The sequence below is a fragment of the Rhincodon typus genome, chromosome 10 (genome assembly GCF_021869965.1).
Source record: "Rhincodon typus isolate 14 chromosome 10, sRhiTyp1.1, whole genome shotgun sequence".
NCBI classification, from domain to species: domain Eukaryota; kingdom Metazoa; phylum Chordata; class Chondrichthyes; order Orectolobiformes; family Rhincodontidae; genus Rhincodon; species Rhincodon typus.
The window spans coordinates 15108299-15129947 of NC_063341.1; the positions used below are offsets into that span (position 1 = coordinate 15108299).

Here is a 21649-nt window from a genome sequence, read left to right on the forward strand (position 1 = left end):
TCTTTCTTTTTTAATGATACGGCGACCATTTTTTTCTACTGCCTTTCCTGCTGTGTTCCTCCAGCTCAACACCTTGTTATCCTATAATTATCACCTCTCTTTGTTTGTTAACATCACTGGCTATGCCAGCACTTAACTCCCATCCGTAATTAGCTTGAAGACGCTAGTGAGCTGCTTTCTGGAACCACCACAGTACTCTGTGTGCGGGGACAGCCACAGTGCTGTTCGGAAAGGAGTTCCAGAGTCTTAACTTTGTGATACCGAAGGAATGGCAAGATAGTTCCAAGTCAGGATAATGTGCGTGTTGGAGGGAACTTGCAGGTGCTGGTGCTCCCATGCAACTGTGTTGCCTTTGTCCTTTTAGTGAGTAGACAGTGTGGGTTTGGGAGGTGCTTTGATGGAACCTTGGTGAGTGTACCTAGAAGGTCGGGGTTAGGGTGCTACCCAACAATGGCATCATTAGAAACCTTTATTGAACTGAGTGGAGAACAGTTTTCTGCAGTTCTGTGGCCAAAACATACAGCTAATGGAAATGCGGCTATTATTGGGACAATTCCATTCACAACAGCTTAAAAACCACAGGGATTTCATCTTGCCATACGGTTTAATTCCAATTTTAAAGCTGAAGATCAGTTTGATATATTTAGGATCAAACAGACACTTACTGGTGAATTTTGGTTTGGCCTTAGGCAGTATGCAAAATACAATCTTTGCAACACTGTACTTGTCCCATAGCTCTACTTATCACCGTTTTTAGGTGAAAGCTTAAATACTGTTATTACAGACCCAGTTAGGCTCTTTCGGTTTGTTCCATTCATTCTGAACTACAAGAGTCAGAAATTATAGACCATTCACTGAACTGTGGCTTTTATACATTACAGCTGACACAAAATCTCTCATTCCAGGTGTTCGGTCTGCACTGTGACTCCAGTTTACGTTTACGGTGAATAGGGACATGATCGAATGAGATGCACATTGAACTGATGAGCTAGCACAGAAAAAAACACATCAGGGTAATGACATTCATAATTTAGATAGATGGAATGGTAGGGATGATGAATAGGGAAACTAGGAGCCTAGTGAATAATTGAGGTGGCAAGAGTAATGTAGGTATGCCTAGTGAAAGACACAGTGACAAAATAAACATAGAAAATAAATGTAAATTTATTACTGAACAAAAGCAATAAAGACAGCAACTTGTAGTAAAACATTCCACTTCACAGGAATTGTATTGAGCAAAATTTGCCACTGAAACAAATAAGGAGCTATTAAAACAGAAATCCAAATGGTTGGTCAAAGCGATAGGTTTAAGGAGCTTCTAAAGTGAGGTAAGGTACAACGTTGGAGGAGGGAATTTTTAGATCTCAAGCTCTTGTAAACTGAAGGTATAATTGAATGGAACAATTAAAATCAGGTAAAACTGGGAGTGCCCAAGAGGCTAGAATTGAAGCAATACAGGTACTGCAGAGGGCTCTGGGACTGGATAGTATTATGGAGATATGGAGGGATGAGGCCTAAAGGTATGAAAAACAATGAGGAAATCACAAAACCAAGGTTTGCTTATCCGAGCGACATTGTCGGTCAGTGGCTGCAGCAGTGATGAGTGAATAGGACTTTGTGTGTGAGTTCGGATATGGAAAGCAGAGGTTTGGACAACGAAACAATGAAGTGGTGAATGAGGTTGAAGGGGTTAGTGAGGTTTTCAGCAGCAAATATACAGAGACCGGAGCAGACTGGTGCAAAGCTACAGAGGTGGAAATAGGTGCTAGAAATAATCAGGAGACTAATGAAAGTGACTATAAATGTCACTATGTTTAAATTAGGGATAAAAGAACTCATCTTTCTAGGAGGAATTTGTGTCAGGTGGATTTATGGACAGACCATGAGAGATTTTCACACGTGACGTTTCAGTAATGTTGGTCCAGGAGGCGGCAATACATTCAAGGATTTCGGAGGGGAGACGAAGATCTGGAGACGGGACTGTGGTGTACAGGGCGGTGGGGGTGGGGGGGGGGTGGGGTGGGGCGGTGTCCAAGGATGATTTGATAGGGGAGAGGAGTGTTGATGTCAGGTTAGAAAGTGAAATGGGGGCAGTAACTGAAGTGGAGGGGGATGGGTGGTAGAGAGACAGTCAACATCTGTCTCTCTCTTGGGAAATGCTGGACTATGCCTGGCATGTGTGTCATCTCTGAATTAAATTCTGTCCGTTGTAAAAGTTGACTCCGAGTGGCAATCCTTTCCACAGCTGGCACAGCAGAATGACATTGGCCTCTTTAACCTATCACTGACTTTTTTCCTTAAGTTCGATCTATCCTTTATATGGTCCAAAACCCATTTCATTTCTTCTTCAGTGTGAAAGAATTGAATTTGAGCCATTAATTCTGTTTCTGTCTTCACCAATGCTGCCAAATCTGATGTTTTTTTTTTCTTTCTTAATGCATTTTGTTTTCAATTGATGAATAGTGTACACCCGTTGAATTGGGAAGTTAGATCGCTATATAAAGATAAAATAAATCAAAGTATATGCCAACACAGCTAAACAAAATAGGATGGGAAAAGGCTCAACTGTGGCATAAACCCCAGCACAGGTCAATGGTTTATTTCTGAGCCAGGAAATCACTGAATGATGAGAGTTTTCAACTTCCATGGAGATTCAGGTCTTGGTAAGAAGGAGGGAAGAATGTAGTTAGTTTGGATGGCTAGGTACCTAGTGTGTAGTTCAGAATAAGACCAACAGCACTATTGTAGACATGGATCTTCCTTCTTGCTCCCCCTTAAGAGTGGGTGGCAATAGCGCACCAACAATGACAAAATCTTCTCGGGGACCAGCTCAGGATGAAGCATCAGCAGGCAATGAGCCCAGGACTGCCTTCAGGCAGAGCACAAATGACATGGCATGATGAGTAAGAAAGAGCATAGACTGCTAATATTCTAAAGCAGCACCTTTTACAAAGCACAAAGTAATTCTGATCAGCAAAGTGGACTTCACAATCTGACATGGAGGGAGATCATAGGAATAGTGACCATAATAGGATTGAATTTACTCAAAGGCTTGGAAGGGAGTTGCAGACCAGAGTTTCAGATTTAAACAAGGATTAACTCTGAAAGCGTGAGGAAGGAACTAGCTTGAAGCTGGTGGGAGATGCGAAGATTGAGTGAGTTTGCTTGAGGCTTACTCCTGATACTTTTTCCTTCTGTTTCACAACACAAGAAGCAACTTCTGTCAAAGTGAGAGAACGTTCTCCACTTAAACTTCACCTTGTATGTTAAATGGCATGTGGGCATTAGCATCTCACTGGACATAAAATCCCACCCTTTTCTCAGTGGAGGCATGCTGCTAGAAATTATGTAGGCTTCCGCTATGACTTTGTCTCTTCAAATCATACATAATATCATTAAATCAGATGGTACCTGTAACAAGCTAAATTTTTTTATTCATGACCAGTTATTTCTGAAGGAAGGAATTGAACAGTGCAATGCCGGCCCATTAGGAATCCAGAAATCACACGCAAGGAAAAATCAAACGAAGCTTTCGGGCTTGTCATTTCACTTTAAGTTTGTAATGAAGATTTCTCGGGGATGGAGGTGGGAGTGGAATTGTGTTCCCAAGTGGAGTATGGTATCCGTGTACCTTCTGTAAACAAATGGGCTGGGCCTTTCCTCTCTGAAGGCAGTGTCATTGGAAGTGTGGTGATGCAGCTTTTACGTTACTTGGACTGAATCACAGAAGTGTTACGGCACAGAATGAGGCCACTCAGCCCTTCATGCCCATACCGTCACATTATCATTAAAATCGTAGAACCCCAACAGTGCGGAAACAGGCCATTCTGCCCATCGAGTCCATACTTAACCTCTGAAGAACACCGCATCCAGATCCAGCCCCCCACCCCCCACTTTATCCCTGTAACCATGCTTTCCCCATGGCTAGCCCACCTAAGTCTGCACATCCCTGGATATTAGGGGAAGAAACTGGAGCACCCAAAGGAAACCCACTCAGACACAGGAGGAATGTGCAAACTCTACACAGACAGTCACCCGAGGGTGGAATCGAACCCGGGTCCCATGCACCATGAGGCAGCAGTGCTACTACCCCTGAGCCCACTGTGCCATCCATAACATTAAATGACCATTATTATCTAGTGCCAGTCTCTTATCTTTTCCCCCTGTATCCTTGCATTTTCTTTTATCCAAGTAATCCAATGCCCTCTTAAAAGCATCAGGTGAACCTGCCTCCACCACATTCCCAAGCAGTGCATTCCACGGCCCAACTTCTCACTGAATGGAAAAAGTTTTTCCCATTTTGCCTTTGCTTCTTTTGCAGATCACTTTTTAAATCTCTGCCCTCTCATTCTTGTTCGCTTTTACAAGGGGGAACAGTTTCTCCCTATCTACCCTGTTTAGCCCACTCAAGGTTTTGGAAAAGCTTCATCAAATTTCCTCTCAGCTGCCTTCTCTCCGAGGAGAACTGTCCCTACTTCTTCAGTCCATCTTCCCAACCAAAATTCCTCATCCCTGCATCGTTCTTGTAAACTAACCTGCAGGGCTCCCCAGGTACACAGCCAGGAGTTAAGTTCATTTGATCAAACTCCACTGCTTGGAAACTCCCAGCTCAGGATGTTGGCGTGGAAAATGGCTGCCAGTACTGCTGGAGAGAGCTACCTGGCACAACATCATAGAGTTATCACAGTTTGGAGGGACGCCATTCGGCCCCATTATCTCTCCTGGAAACAATTCAGTCAGTTCCGTTTCACCTGTTCTATCCCTGTAACCCTGTAAGTTTATCTCCTTCTGAAATCAATGTCAAATGATAAGCAGCCTTAAAGATTAAGAGTGAATTTCCTGGTTCTAAAAGAATTTGCTAAAGTCGAACAGGAACAGGCTGTTCGGCCCACCATGTCTGTGCTGACCATGATGCCTTTCTAAACAATTGCAGTTGATTTTGCACCATTGTTGCTGTGATTGAAGAATGAACAAAAGTATCAAATTTTACACGAGGAACAACAATAAGGTTTTGAATGCATCAGGAATATATGCAAACATCTCGATTATGGTCCACTGGAAGAATCTGTTTGAACAGCTATTCTGTGTGTAGGAGGCATCTGATAAGTTCCATATATGATGGACCAGTTCTTGCAAGGAAATGGAAAATGTGAAATGAATCCATCAAGTTTTTACAATCCTCTCAGTGTTTTCTCCTCCCTTTTGAACAAAGGTCACCCATTTGTCCACCATTTTGTCATTGATTGAGCTGAAATGCTTCACTGCAGTGTGAAGTTCAGCACTGATACACTCTGCTAGAGACAACCATATAAGGTCTAGAAATCCCTTCCTACATCTCTCAGTCTCTATCCCCTATTGTAAGACTCCTTTAGAAAATCAATCTATGACCACGCTTTTGGTCATCTGCATTATTATCTAGGTGGGTCTGGGATCGATGCCTGGGGCCAGGTGGAACTAGCAAATGTGTCATGATTATATATTATTTGAGAGTAATTGGACCTAATTGGGTGGAGATGGGGGAACAGGTATTCTGTGTCATTGCAGTTGATGGAACATTAGAGCCTGGAAGGTTTTGTCTTAAAAGGCACTACATAAGTGCCACTTGTATTTGCTGACAAAGCAGCCTATGGGTTGTGTAGCATCATAAAGATCAGGTCCCTCTTGATGATGTATTTGGAAATCTCAACATTTCCAAAAAAGCAGGATGGAAGTAATGGCCACTTTGTCCTGCTTCATGACGGGTTTCTCTCATAAACTATTTTCAGAGCAACACAGAGCTCTAATGGAATGGCTGTGGTTGATATATAGAGCCTTACAGCACAGAAACAGACCCTTCAGTTCAACTTGTCCATGCTGACCAGACATCCCAATCTCTCCCAGTCCCATTTGCCAGCATTTGGCCCAAATCCCTCTCAAACCCCTCCTATTCGTCTACCCATCCAGATGCTTTTAATTGCTGTAATTGTACCAAACTCCACCATTTCCTCTGGCAGCTCGTTCCATATGTGCACCATCCTCTGCATGAAAAGGTTGTCCCTTAGGTCCCTTTTAAATCTTTCCCCTCTCACCTTAAACCTATGTCCCCTAGTTTTGGACTCCCCCACTGTCGGAAATAGACCTTGGCTATTCATCCTATTTGTGCCCCTCATGATTTTATAAACCTCTATAAGGTCACCATTCATTCTCCAACATTCCAGGCAAAAATAGGCCCAGCCTATTCGGCCTCTCCCTATTGCTCAAACCCTCCAACCCAGGCAACATCCTTGTAAATCTTTTCTGCACCCTCTCAAGTTTAACAACATCCTCCGTATAGAAGGGCAGCCAGAATTTTATGCAGTATTCCAAAATGACCTCACTAGTGTCCTGTACAGCCAAAACAAGACCTCCCAACTCCTATACTCAATGCACTGACCAATGAAGGCAAGTGTACCAAATGCCTTCTGCACTACCCTGTCTACCTGTGACTCCACTTTCAAAGAAATATGCACCTGCATTCCAGGTCTCTTTGTTCAGCAACACTCCCCAGGACCCTAACGTTAACTGTGTAAGTCCTGCCTTGATTTGCCTTTCCAAAATGCAGCACCCCACATTGATCTGAGGTGACATGGTGGCACAGCAGTTAGCACTGCTGCCTCACAGCACCAGGGACCCGGGTTCGATTCCAGCCTCGGGCAACTATCTGTGTGGAGTTTGCACGTTCTCCCCATGTCTGCGTGGGTTTCCTCCGCGTGCACCAGTTTCCTCCCACAGTCCAAAGACGTGCAGGCTAGGTGGATTGGCCGTGCTAAATTGCCCATGGTGCCCAGGGATGTGTAGATTAGGAGGATGGGTCAGGGTGGGACACTGTGAGGGTCGGTGTGGACTTGTTGGGCCGAAGGACCTGTTTCTACACCGTATGGATTCAATTCAATAAACTCTATCTGCCACTCATTGGCCCATCTGATTAAGGTCCTGTTGTACTCTGATATAATCTTCACTGTCCACTACACCATCTGTTTTCGTGTGGTGCAAGCTTAGTAACCATACCTCCCATATTCACATCCAAATCATTTATATAAATGTCAAAAAGCTATGAACTCAGCACTGATCCTTGTGGTAAACTACTGGGTCACAGGCCTTCAGGTTGAAAAATAACACTCCACCACCATCCTCTGTCTCCTACCTTCAAGCCAATTTTGTATCTAATTGACCAGCTCCCCCTGGATTCCATGTGATCTACCTTACTAATCAGTCTACCATGCAGAACTTTGTTGAACACTTTGCTGAATTCCATGCAGACAATGTCCACCACTTTGCCTTCTTCGATCTTTGTCGCCTCTTCAAAGCAACTCAATCAAGTTAGTGAGACACCATTTCCCACGCAGAAAGCCATGCTGACTATCCCTAATCAGTCCTTGCCTTTCCAAATGCATGTAAATCCTGTCCCTCAGAATCCTCTCCAATAACTTACCCACCACTGATATAAGGCTCACTGGTCTATAGTTCCCTGGCTTTTCTTACTGCCTTTCTTAAATAATGGCACCACATTAGCCAACTTCCAGTCTTCTGGCTCCTCACTCACGGCAATTAATGATACAAATATCTCAGCAAGAGGCCCAGCTATCTCTTCCCTCGCTTCCCACAAAGTTCTGGGAAACACCCGATCAGACCCCAGTGATTTATCAACCTTTGTTTTTGAAGACCTCCAGCACCATCTCCTCTATAATACGAACTCTTTTCAAGACTTCACTATTTATTTCCCAACTTCCCCACAGTAAATACTGACACAAAATATTCATTTAGTATCTCCCCCATCTCCTGTTGTTCCACATATAGGTGGCCAGGTTGATATTAAAAGGGCCCTCTTCCCCCCCCTTGTTACTCATTTGCCCTTAATGTATTTAAAGAATCTCTTTGGATTCTCCTTAACCCTATTTGCCAAAGCTATCTCATGTCCCCTTTTTGCCCTCCTGATTTCCCTCTTAAATATACTCTTACTGCCTTTACACTCATCTAGGGATTCACTTTAATCCCAGCTATCTGTATGTGATATATGCCTCCTTTTTTCCTGACCAGAGCCTCAATTTCTCTAGTCATCCAGCATTTCCTACACCTACCAGCCTTGCCCTTCACACTAAAGGAACATACTGTCTCTGAGCTCTGATTAGCTCATTCTTAAAGGCCCAACCATCTCTGTACCTATGAATAGCCTCCCCCCATCAACTTTTGAAAATTCTTGTCCAATATCTTCAAAATTGGCTTTCTTTAGACTTTAACTTTTTGATCATTTCTAGCCTTTTTCACAACTATTTTAAAACTAATAGAATTATGATCACCTGCCCCAAAGTGCTCCCCCACTGATACCTCAGTCACTTGCCCTGCCCTATTACCGAACAGAGTTTTGCTCCCTCTGTAGCAGGTACATCACATATTAAATCAGAAAGTTTTCTTGTACACACTTAAACAAATTCCTCTCCATCCAAGCCTTTAACTCTCTGGTAGTCCCAGTCTGTGTTCGGAAAGTTAAAATCCTCTCCCATTACAACCCTATTTTTCTTTCATATATGTGAGATATCCTTACTATTTGGTTCTCAATTTCCTGATGACTATCTGGGGGCCCATAGTACAATCCCAACAAGGTGAATCATCCCTTTCCTATTATTTAGGTCCCCCCCTCCGCCATATAACTTTACTGGACAATCTCCCAGGACTATCCTCCCTAAGTACAACTGTAATGTTCTCCCTATCCAGAAATGCCAATCGCCTTCCTCTCTTCTGCCCCTATCTGTCTTTCCTATAGCAACTATACCCCAGAACATTACGATGCCAGGGCTGTCTGTTCCTGAGCCACATTTCTGTAATAGCTATGATAAACCAGTTCCAGGTCCCCAACCATGCCCTAAGTTCACCTTCCTTGCCTCTCAGGCCTCTTGCATTGAAGTAAATGCAGTTTATCAATCAGTCTTACCTCGTTCTTTGCCAAGTTCTTGTCTGCCTTGACTATTAGACTTGCTACCCTTATCTACTGTACCAGCCTTAGGCTTTTCTCATTTCTCACTGTTGCTTTGGGTTCCCACCCTCCCCTCTCCTAGTTTAAAGCCTCCAAAGTAGCACTTGCAAATTTCCCCACAAGGATATCGATCCCTTTCCAATTCCGGTAGATCCTGTCCCCCTTAAATAGGTCATTTTCACCCTTGAAGAGATCCCAAAGGTCCAAAAATGTGAATCCTTACCCCTCTGCACCAGCTCCTCAGCCACGCATTCATCTGCTGTATCCTCCTATTCCTACTCTCACTAGCATGTGACACTGGTAGTAGTCTAGACATTACCACCCTTGAGGACCTACATTTTAACCTCCTGCCTAGTTTCCTATATTCTCTGCAGAACTCATCCTTTTCCCTACCGATGTCGTTTAGAATGTAAAAGTAGTTGGAAAATGTAATGACACTGGTTTTTAATTTGAATGAATTAATTATTTTATTGTCCCAGGACATTGTGATCCATGTTAATAATATTGCCAAATATATGTGTTTTGCTTAAGCTGATGACTGTTCTAAAATGTCTTGTATGAATATTCTGCATGCTTCATTTTTTTCCCAATTGCAATCTCACTTTAGGTAAAATTGCAACTTTTGATTTTGAGGACAGATCTGGAAAATGCAAATATTTGAATATTAGATCTCTTGATGCTGATGAGCACTTATTAAACATGCCAAATTTTTGATTGTTTGACTCTTAAAAATCACCATTTTTCTGTTAAATATAGCATGAAATATCAGCATGTTGTAATTGGATCTGTATAACATGAGCCATTATTATTACTGATCGTGTAGGAATCTTTAACTGCTGATTAATCATGCTTTTCTTGCTGTGAATTGCTCTCCCTTACTTTCTGTTGCTTTAATGCTGTCTGAGCTGTTCTTTTCCAAGGTAAGACACTTCTGCTGTTTTCTCCCATTACATTGTCTGCGAACTATTTTTAATCATCCCTCCTCCCTTCACATTCTCTTACCGATGACAATTATTGACCTGGCCATTTCCGTACGGTGGTCTGAATTACTTTTCATACCCAAAATTGATCAAGCAATGTGATGGTCAGCAGAATTTAAAGCTTGCATCCAGTGCAAATCTAGAATCTTTTGTGTTTATTCAAAAGGCAACTGGCCGGAAGATTAACCTGCCTATAAATCTGACTGCAATCTAAACTCAAATGAATCAGGATAGCAAGATTTCATTGCTGGTACCCATTCGCAACTCTAAGAGGAAGATCCAAAAGTGGTTTTCCTTAGTAATTTAGAATTAAGTTCCTCCCAGGTAGTCGATAAGACATTGAGTGAGAAAGCTCACTATTTTGTGATAAGCCTACTTTCTGCAGCATTCCTCAAACTGTGACCAGTTCCCAGTCTTAAAGACATCAAACAATTTATTTTCAAGTTTTTTTTTATTAAGCTATGTTCTAAAGTGTTGCTAAGTTGTGCAGGTTCTGGGTGGATTTTGCATTCAACAAAATGCAACTGAGTTTAAATGAAAGATTGGTTGGGAGAGCAGGGAGGGATGAAACATTCCTGAAAACTAGTGGGAAATTTGGGCAAAGCCAGCAATCTGGGTGCAAAGTGGAAACTGCGGGTCAATGTACATCTGGTTACACAACGAATCATTTGCTACGAATTGTTAAAAGAAATTGATCACTATAATGATCTGTGTTGCCTCACTGGGTGAAAAGATTAAGCCATTGACTTTTTTTTCTCCCCTCCATTTCTTCTGGGCAGTTGATCAAAGTATGTTTGAGAATTCTAATACAGCTCCCACGCCCAAACGTCACCACAGTAAGGCTGTCTCAGCTAAAGGAAACCTTGCAGGCTCCTCGACGACCATAGCTGTTGAATCAGGCGGGCGGTTGGGCAGTGGAGGCATCAACAGCCAGCACCTTAAGAGCGCCATCAATTTGGGGAAGGCCATGGGGGCAAAGGTCAACGACCTGCTTCGGAGAAAGGAGCAAAGCACTGCGATGGAAGTGGGCATGACCGAGGTCAACAAGAATGCGGAGGGGGCCGTTTCAGTGGCGGGCAAGGACGACAAAGGAGCTGCGGCCAACAATGGAATGTAAGTCAGACTTTTTTCTGGCTCAATGTGGAATAGTCTCCAGGTCGCGATAAGGCGAATGTTCAGCTGGTATGTGGCTAACACATCTGACGTGCTGAAGGATGTAATGATCATCACAGACTGCTTCCTTAATAAACTATATAAGATGACTAAAGCTCACCACACAGCAACAGGCCGTCAGCCCAACTCATTTGTGTCAATCTTTCTGCTACTCTCAAAACTACTTCCATCCTGATTCATCTAACACCATCCTCATTACCTTCTGTTCCCTTGTGCCTCACGTGTTTATCTAGATCCTCCGTATAATACTGCTATGGACAAGACGAGACTACCTCAAAATATATTAAGAAGGTAACCTAGGCCCTGATCTTTTCTTATTTTTAATGGTAAACGTAAGGTGCTGCAGCTTGAACAAAACACATATATTTGGCATTATTATTAACATGGATCACAATGTCCTGTGACAATTCGATTGATCAAACTACTCAATGTTAAGCAAAGCACAATTTATTCATACAATATAATTAAAATACAACAACAGAAAAAAGAAAGGAAGAATTGGAAAAACTTAACTCTATTGGAAAACTCCACAGAACAATAGACACAGTAACTACTACTAATTAACTGTTCGAATGTAATAACATCCCATAAACACATCCTTGGCAAAAGGCAAATTCAGAACACAGATTGCCTCGCATGTGACTCCCATAGCAGGCAGAGATCCTCCAGCTTGTGGCTGTAACTGAGAGAGGGAAAATATAGCTTCCACTTCTTCCAGACCCCAACAGCAACTGATGGAAAGCTAAACCTAAAATCCCTGGTTCTGTGGGAGCTCAAACACGCCCATTCAGGCTGCTTCTATTGTTACAACTTCTTCATTTAAAAAAAACTCAAGGCTTCACAAGTTGTTTATCTTCTCATAGACTTCTCGTCACCTGTCCCCCAATCTCTCTCTCAAAGAAACCAGGACAAAACACACCTCTTGAAGCCACATTATTGTTATAATGCATTCTCTGGATATGTTTGTTAGATCAGCAATAGTTGTATTGGTGCACAGAATGTCTGACACATTTTTAAAAACTAAAAAATGTAAAAGTAATTTTATACAGATTTTGGAATGTCTCCATACATTTCCATATTCCATGACCCCACTTTATATCCACACAATTCTTGTGGTTCCATGCTCTGGGTTCCCTGGCACTTTAGTACCACTGGCACTGCTGCCCATGTATAGGGAGCAGTGATTGATTAAGAATGATGTGTGCTTAGCCATATTGCCTCAGCTTTCAGCTGGGTGAGTGAGAGACAGCATAAAGCTGCTGCATTATCTCAATGTGGGGGAGGCATTGACTTCTTACCAACCCAATGACCTGAGAATTTGTTTTCATTCTTGCAGTCATCACACAGGCTGTAGGAGGTATAAATCAGTAGCTGCCAGAATAAATTTAAAAGCAGGCAGCAGAGTTTGAAGCCAAGCAATGGGGGCGACACAGTCCCTGAATCTCAAATGGTGGCCAGAGTACTGAGATAAAGTTTATCCTAATTGACAGATCAGGGAACTGTTCCTCGGAGAACAGTACAGTATCATTAGCAGAAAAATGTTTGTCCAGATAGTAGAAACCAGTTTGGACTATTCATCCCATTGAGCCTGTCCCATCATTGTACTAGCATAACTATGTTGCCACCTAGAAACAAATGCCAAGGGGAAAAATGCCCAACTGTAACACTGACCAGGAAGATGGCTCACATTGGCAGACACTGAGTGCTCTTTATCAACTTGTTTCTCATAAGCTGTGCACAAACTTGCAGTCAAACTCCAACAGAGCACACATCAGTGTTACAACTTATGATGAATATTGACTTCATGCCTAGGGCAGGGAGCTCATTACTCTATCCAGTACTCTGGCTGAGCTCTATATAAGGTCATCATTATCTTTTAGCTTTTTTATCTTTTGAGTTAAGACTGTGTTTCTTCTGAATATTATTATGGCCTTTATCATCGGAGGTCTTTCATTTCTTGTGAATCTATAACCCAAAATCCTAATTCAAAAGCTTTGAGCTGATAAAGTTAGGAGTGAGAGGAGCCGCTGTGCATCAATCAGCCCAATGTTAATAAATTGGACACACAGGACATTTCAGTGCTGTAGATTTTATATAACTGCAATCTATAGAAGGCTCTCATCTTCAATGGAGAATACACATAAAAATCGTTGAGGCACAACATAGCTGCAGGATGCAGGATCATTTATTCACAACAGGTGCTGCAGGTTTGTCCCTCATTGTGTGTGTGTTTTTTGACTTCCAACAGTTGACACACACTCAAGCGCTGACACACAACGATCCTACCGAGCAAGGAAATTGTTTAACACATCGTCAATACGATGGTAGATCTGACAATGTAGCATTCCCTACTGGAGTGTCACCCTGAATGATAGCTGCACACAGCACGGGAGGCAGTTAGTAAAGATCATCCTCTCATCCTCTGTAAAGCGCTTTTCATAACCTCAAGTTGTCCCAAAGCTCGTGATGCATGTTACAATCTCCATAGAGATTGACAACTATTACAAAATGACTCTAACTTCCAGTTAATAGCTGAAAGAATAGCATGGCAAGATTTCGAATATAAAATGTTTACTGTAACAAAAGGCGAAAAGTGCTTTGGACTAAACACTATTCTCTTCCTCTAGGCAATTTGTACTTTACAGAGAGAACCATTGACCATGTTTGACCACAAGCAGATAATCATCTTCGAAGTGTGGATGAGGAATAAATATTGACCAGGTGGCCAGAGAGAACTCCCATGTTCTGCTATGAATACTATAGCACTTTATATCTTATATTGCTGGGAGGACTTAAGTTTTGAAGGATTGTGGGAAAAGGAATTCATTTCAAATTTTGTGGTGATATCTGGACTGGTTTCTTTAAAGGGGTTCATTGGAAGTTCACTGTGGATATTGCGGTATTTTTTAATAAGGCTTCTTAGAAATCACATGATTGATGATATTGTTTTAGTCCCTGCTGGGGCTGTTTTAACAGCTTAGAGAGGTGGTTGTTTTCTCTGGATCAGCTGGAGGAAAACCTGCCAGGAACAAGTTGAGTTGGAGGGAACCTTTAGTGAACAAGCTGTCCAGCTGATCTCTCCCATTCCCAAAAAGAAAATCCTCCACATTAGTTTAGGATGAAACCTATTTTCTCCTTTAAAAGAGTGATTGAAAGAACAAATCTAGATGTATTTCCTGACCTAGCTGCGTTGGTAAGATTTAGGAGACAAGCATTCATGATCAGTGACTTCACTACACATGCCAGAATATCAGAGCACCAGACTCTGAAGCAATTTGTGCCATATCCTTTTACCTTCAAAATAACCACATTATTTTCAGAAGGCCATTTTTTGCAGAGAAATCTATTTGTATTTTATTTTCCTGAGGGGGGGAGAGGTGTGTGTGTTTGTGTGTTTGTGTTTGTGTGTTTGTGTGTGTCATAGGGATAAGCATTTATATTCTGTATTACTGACCATGTATATTGACTAATTCGTGTATATTTATTGATTTAAGTTCTGTTTTGATGGTAAGAAACCAGGTTGATAAGTCTTTTTGTTTGCAACCTGTTCTGGTTAAGGTATTTAGTTAGTCATCTTGGTGAGTAGATAAAGTATATTTATTTCATGTTGTGACGTGGGGCAGTGGGCTTAGAGTGACAGTGCTCTTATATCTGTCAGAGGGGGTAGCCAGGGGCTCAGTTTGACAATTCATCTGACATGTGGCACCTCCAACCATGTAGTACTCCCTGAGTATTGCATAGCAATATCAACCTGAATTTCTATATACACACAGCACAGGAGGTAGTTACCAATGATCACATACCATGGGAGCAGGACTAAAAATGTCTGGTAACTTTGGCAGCATTGAGCCACCATACTAAGGCAGGCACCACTCTTCCCGTACTGTTTGTGCCACAGTGCAGTAAAACCAGTCTTCAGAACGTTGACATTTTGCTAACATACATTCCCCTGAGCATTTTCATAAATGCAATAAGAATTTGCAGCATACACCCTCCTTGTAAGTCAGCATTAGTGGTATTAAATGACACTGTTAAGTCAATTTTCTCAGAACCAAAAAATGTTTCATGTAATGTCTCATATAATCATGATTGAACATGTTTGTAGTGATGCACTTTTTATGACTGCCACGCTGTTCCAGAATGGCATAATGACATTGCTCGTCCCACTGCTGTGGTGCCCATGTTGGCTTTTCTGTGTCACACGCTGGTTCGGCAAGAACATTGAAATCAGTGTTTCTTTTATACCCAGCTGCATTAAAGACAGATTTATGGATTAGGTCAATGCCTGATCATAAATCACTCTGAATGTACTCATCGCTTTGTTACAGTTCCCTTTCCACCAAGTCTCAGGTTCAGTCAGAGGGGAAGATGTGACAGCCTGTTGTGTCTGTCAAAGGTCTGGGTAATGGCATCAACCTGCCTGAACACTCTGTATTCTGTACTCTTCCTAAAGCGCCTGCTCCTACAGACAGACAGATCCACACCTCGTCCACTGCAACTGAGCAATGTTTCTTGTGTTCCAATAGTGGCTACACTTCTTCAGTACGTTATTAACTGTGTAGTGCTTTGGGAGGCCCTGAGGTCATGAAATGTGCTATCTAAATGCAAGTAATTCTTTATCATATTCTACTGAAATATTGTGCTATATCACATCTTATACAGAAGGTGCATTTAAGGTTCTGTATCATGATCACCAAGCCTTTCTTTTAGAATTTGCAACGTCGTCAGCTCAGATATGAAAACAATAAATAGAATCATTTCAGCCCAGTTGGGTAGCATTTGATCCCTCAAGTCCATGGCAATATGTTTTACTTTGATCTTGACTGTGAACCATTGCCACTGAATGCACAAGTCATGGTATTTCCTATTTTTACTGAACGTTACGCACTGGGATGAGGGAATTGGTAAATGTACCTCCGTCAGGGGGTTCATGTTCAAATGCAGAACTGCTCAGAAATTGCAATCTATTGTGCTGTGCCGAAGGCAACATTGCTTCACACACCATCCATGTAGCACCTTTCACATCAACGCAGGGCAAGGCACGTCATGCATAATAAATCCAAAAGTGCAGTGATCAATGTTTCGCTGGTTTGAGCAGCAGCAGCAACTTGCAATTATAAATCACTATTAACACAGTCAAAAACCCTGGATTCAATACAAAAATGAATTCATGTAAAATTTGACACCAACCACAGAAAGAGGCACTTGACCGAGCAATTAGTCATTTGTCCAAAAAAGAGCTTGTTCTTTTTAAAGAAGTGTTTTAAGGAGGCAGCAAAATTTTGGCACAGTAATTTGAGTGTTATGCAGACAAATTAAACCCCAAGCATCTGCTTGTAACTGAGAGTAAAAGATGAATTGAAGAGTGTAATGCATTGAAAGAGTTGCATTCACATCTGAAAGCTACAAGTTTTGTCATGAAAAGATACTTCACCTTCTTGCAGTTATTTATTCCAACGTTTGTCTCCATCGATCCAGCCTCCACATCCACATTTTATAATTCAGGATCATTTGCATGACCAAAAATTGATTTCTGTGCCTTCATGTAAAATGGCGCAACAAGGAAGTTCAACTTTGAATGTTGAAGCTGCAGTTTTACTGGAAAAAGTAGCAGCACCCGAGATAGGAAATAAAGTATGGAGTGCTGCAACCGGAATGTGCAAGCAACCAGCAGGAGCTTCGGCTCTGAGCCTGTAGGGTGTTTTTCTTCTTTCACTGCGTTGGGGACTAGCAGCAGAGGTCAAAAACCAGTCACTGAAGGAAGGAGTGGTATAAAGGAGGACAATAAAATACAGCAACCACACTGTAACATTGCAAACTAGTTAAACATTAGTAATCTAAAGATATTTCTCTGATGGTGCATGAGATAAAATGCCGATTCTTGGAATTTTAACGGGTAAGAGTTTGAACATTTCCCAGACTATGGAAGGAATGGCAGAAACTGTCGATGCCAAAACATTTTGAGGCAAATCTCTAGTGCTCCACAGTGACACCAAATGGCATAAATATGGAACTGGCAATAAACCCAGAACTGTTTGTTAAAGGTGTATTTGCGTTTCTGTGATGAGCAATTGGAAGCTCAGGGTTCACTGTTGCGAACTGAGCGGAAGGTGGTTTGTAAAGCAGCTGCCCATTCTCCATTGGATCGTTCCAATATAGAGGAGACCATATTGTAATCACATTTTCGCAGGCCAAACGTATCCTGGGCAACTACTTTGTGGGTCTTCTCCATTCAGTTCACTAGTGTGACCCTGAGTATCCACTTGCTTTCCATGTTAGTCGACCATCTTGCAGTCATGCTTATGTTTCTGCTCTTGGCTGCTGCAATGTTCCACTGGAGCTCAATGTGAGCTCGTGATCCAGCACCTCGTCTTTCTAGCTCCCATTTGCTCCTGTTTTTTTTCTGACAATCGCTTTCACAAAATCATAGTTCGGATTCGGAGGTGACTATTCAGCTATCATGCCTGCATCGCTGTCAAAATGAGCGTTATGACTTTATGCCAATTTTCTGCCTTTTCCCCATAACCCTGCACCTTGTTTCTACTCAAATAATCATCTGATGTCCTCTTGAAAGCCCCAATTTAATTGATCTGCTTCTCGGCAGTGCATTCCAGACAGTGATTGCATGGTAGGGGTCTTGTGGCACAGTGAGAGTGTCCCTACCTCTGGGCCAGCAGCCTGAACTCAGTTCTCACCTGTTCCTGAGGTGTGTTATTAACATGTCTGAATGGGATGATTGAAAATATCTGTTACTACTCGCTGCGTGAGAAAGTTATTTCTCACCTCACAATTGCTTCTTATGCAAATTACTTTAAGTCTGTTCTCTTTCGTTCTCAAACCTTTACAAGTGGGAACACATTTTTTTTCTCTATCTAATCTATCCAGACTCCTCATGAGTTTGAAAACTTCGATTGAATCTCCTCCTGGACTTCACCTCTCCAAGGACAACAATCCCGAAATCTCCAATCTGTCTTCGTAACTGAAATTTCTCATCTCTGGAACCATTCCCTTGTAAAACTCTTCTGCACACTCTTTCCAATGCATCACATCCTTCCTAAATTTGTCACCAGAACTGGACACAACACTCCAGCTGAGGTCTAACTAGTGTCTTATACAAATTCAGCGTAGCCTCCTTGTTCTCATACTCTGTCTCTATTAATAAAGCCGAGGACACTGTATGCTTTATTAAACGCTCTCTCCATTAGTCCTGCCACGCCTAATGACTCATGCATTTATACACTCAGTTTTTCCGTTCCTGCACATCCTTTAGTCTAATATCTTGCGGTTTGTATTATGTCTCCATGTTCTTTCTACCAAAGTATATCACCTCTCACTTCCCTGTATTGACTTTAATCTTCCACCTACCCACTCCTTGTCACTGTCCTCACAGCTTACAGCACCCCTAAACTTTGTCACTTTGAAACAGTGGAAGTGTGAGCGATCTCATTAATGAGGAATATTGGTGACTTGAGAAGAGAAATTGAATCTGCTTAGCTTTCTGAAAGTCTGTGTGCTAACTGATGCACATTTTAGCTTGTGCCGGAACAGTTTTGGAAACTAACCTCTGCACTGCTTCTTTAATTACAGACAAGGCATTTTGGATACCTTCCCTCGGTTAGAGCCGCCACCACCAACGGTCAAAAAGAGGACACCTCGAGCTTTGAAGACTACTCAGGACATGATGATATCATCGGTGCCAGTGGTTAACAGCACTGAGGATTCCGATCCAGCTACAGTAAGCTCTGTAGAAACAACGCTGCGAAAGACTGGTACCACTGAAAGTACAGCCAACAGTGTCAAAACTGCCCTCACGAGCAGCGCGGACAACCTAACTTCTGAACACACTGCTGAGGCCAAGTCAGAGCGTGAGCTTTGTAGCACACTGGACTTTGCCACGCCTGCCCTTTCTGTTCCTGACCTTCTCAACAAGGAACCTGTGGACATTAAACTCAGGCCACCTGGCCATGAGAAACACATGGCGTCTTCCCCACATCCAGACAAGGCTTGCTTACGAATCAGCATTAGTGAAGATGACCTTTTAGGGAATGACTCTGAAGACTCTGGAGTGCCACAGCAAAGATGCTCAAGTATTGAAAATGAGGAGCCCCATCCAGATTTGCTATCATTTGACTAGGCAGCTCTGGGGATCTTGCTTCAGTGATTAAAACTGGAACTGCAGAATGCCTTGCCATTGAATAGTTTCAAAAGGGAGAAAATTCATTGTCATGTGCTTTTAGCCTTTTCCAAAGTTTCACATCTGCTCTCGTGACCTTTATCCTTCTCAAATTCATTTCTGCCCTAGGGAGTTTGGTGTCACGAATGAAGGGCGTACAATTAGTTGTGTAGCCCGGCTTTGAGCTGGAGGTATAAATAGTTTGATAAGCCAACTTTACTCTTCATCATAGGACAGCCACCAATCACTGATGCTGTTTTTCATAGAGTAAATTGTCCAGCATGTACTTGGAACCTTATGAGAAGGCTAGAGCAGAATGCAGGCAGTTAATGGAACTGGGCCTTGAATTTACACTTGAGCACAAATGGCTAATGCATTTGCCATAACTACTTCTGTCCTATATTTAACAGCGCAATTAACCTATTTATTTTAAACAAGTTAAACCCTCTGGCAAAATAGCAGAGAGACTAAGTTTGGACCAACCTATCAACCATTCATACCTCCTATTTTGCAATGTAATCTCAAGGCCTAAGTTTATCGATGATTAATGGTATAAAACTCAATAAATCCAGATAGAGTTTTGCTCACCAAAGTGACTAATAACCTTTCACCATATGCAAAGCAACATTAAGTGCCTGAAGCAAGCCATGTGCACTTGGAACATTGCCTTGGTGAAATCTTGTTTTGTTAACACCTCATGACGTATTTTTTCATTCAAATGCTTTTTTACAAATTGACTGCAAAATGAAGTAAAAAAAAAAATTATCTTTTGGGAGTCCTATGTAGAACATTTGCAAAAATGAGTGTTGGAATCTTAAAATCAAAACAAGGGAAACTGTATGCAAGGAATATACAGTGAATTGTAATTTTAAAATGAAAGGTAATGTAGTTTTTTAGGAAAAAAGAATTTATTTTAGATTAATATTACTGCATCACTGACTAAATCAAATGAATTTTTATAAAGTACGTAAGTTTATTAATCAGTCTAAATGTCATATTGCCTTAATAATCTGTTTGAAGAAGCTTATCCTTTTTTAGGAAGTGGATTGTTTTCAGATATCATGATTTGCTTACTTGTTAATTGTCTGTCTATCAGATAGCTGCTCCCCCTCCTAATTGACCCCACACTCAGACTAACTTATATTATGCTGCTGACCAGAATTCCAGTCTAGAAAGGAATTATTTCCAAAGGTATTTCAGTGAAGAGAAATTTTACTTTTACTGTTTATTTTAATTACTTCTTACTCAGAACATAGCAAAGTTTCAATAACAGAATAAGGCAATTCCTCTCTCTCACCACACCCTCCTCTACCCCCGTCTCATATTCACAGCATAGCCCACTTTGTATTTGCTAACTAAGATGGCAAGGATGAAAAGGCAATTATGGATTCATTGTGAGTTTCAGCACGTTTGCGCTTCTGGGTAAATGTTAAAACCCACACTGCATGGACTATTGCTCTGAGAGGGAAAGATTTTGTTCTTGTTTTAATGTCACTTATATTCATTACTCACAAATTGTGGTGGGAGGTTAGGGGATTAGCCTTGGTACAGTTATCTGCCAACAATGTCAGCCTTCTGAAAAACTATAATCTACTGATATTTGTAGAAATAATCTCAAACTTTGATTGCATTTTCGTAAATATTGTTTTATTCAAATGCAAATGTTAACACTTCAAATCTTTAGCATTTGTATGCATTATTTTATAAACCAAAATCCTTAAAAATGAATTTATAATGTTTTGTGGTTTCCTTTCAAATTTTAATGTAGGTGTTTGCAGTTTCTCTTTTCCTGTAATACTTTGATATTTTTATTCATTCCTGCCTTGATTTGCTCAGATTAGTATGCCACTGAGAGTTTGCAAGCCCACATTCTTTGTATTTCACTGCCATATGCGTTTATATTGTATAATTGACAGACTGCACCTGTGCAAGAGAGTACGGAAATATTATTCATTAAATTTCTTTTAATTAATCAGTACATTTCTTATCGCTATACTAAGACATTTTAGGTTGCATTAAAAAAAATCAATTCATTTGGAATTGTTGGCAAGACTTTCAATCAGAAAGTATCAGCTTTTTTGTCGGTGGTGCTGTGTCATTCATTACTTCCAGGGTAAGGAACACCACCAATTCTGAGGAGCCTTTAAAAGTAGAGTCTACGTTTCCCGGGGTCCAAAGCCAGCAAAATTGTAAATGGATTAATTGTGAAAGAGAACTGAATACTCGAAAGGAATAGGAGTAATTGGACTACACTTTCAAAAAACTGGGCTATACGGCCTCTTTCTATTCTGTAAGATCCATCCAGTTTGCGGCCTGCCATTTCTAATCTCGACA

General features: G+C 41.5%; 1 protein-coding gene across 1 annotated transcript in view; it reads left to right on the forward strand.

Annotated features, from left to right (window-relative positions):
• nos1apa (nitric oxide synthase 1 (neuronal) adaptor protein a) overlaps positions 1-21277 on the forward strand; it is a 321058-nt gene extending 299781 nt beyond the window's left edge. Inside the window, exons 10-11 of the mRNA XM_048602049.1 lie at positions 10749-11082; positions 18730-21277. Coding sequence (XP_048458006.1) covers positions 10749-11082; positions 18730-19276 — 881 coding nt within the window. The 3' untranslated portion in view covers positions 19277-21277. The remainder of the gene's footprint in view (positions 1-10748; positions 11083-18729) is intronic.
• The last annotated feature ends 372 nt before the right edge of the window (positions 21278-21649 follow it).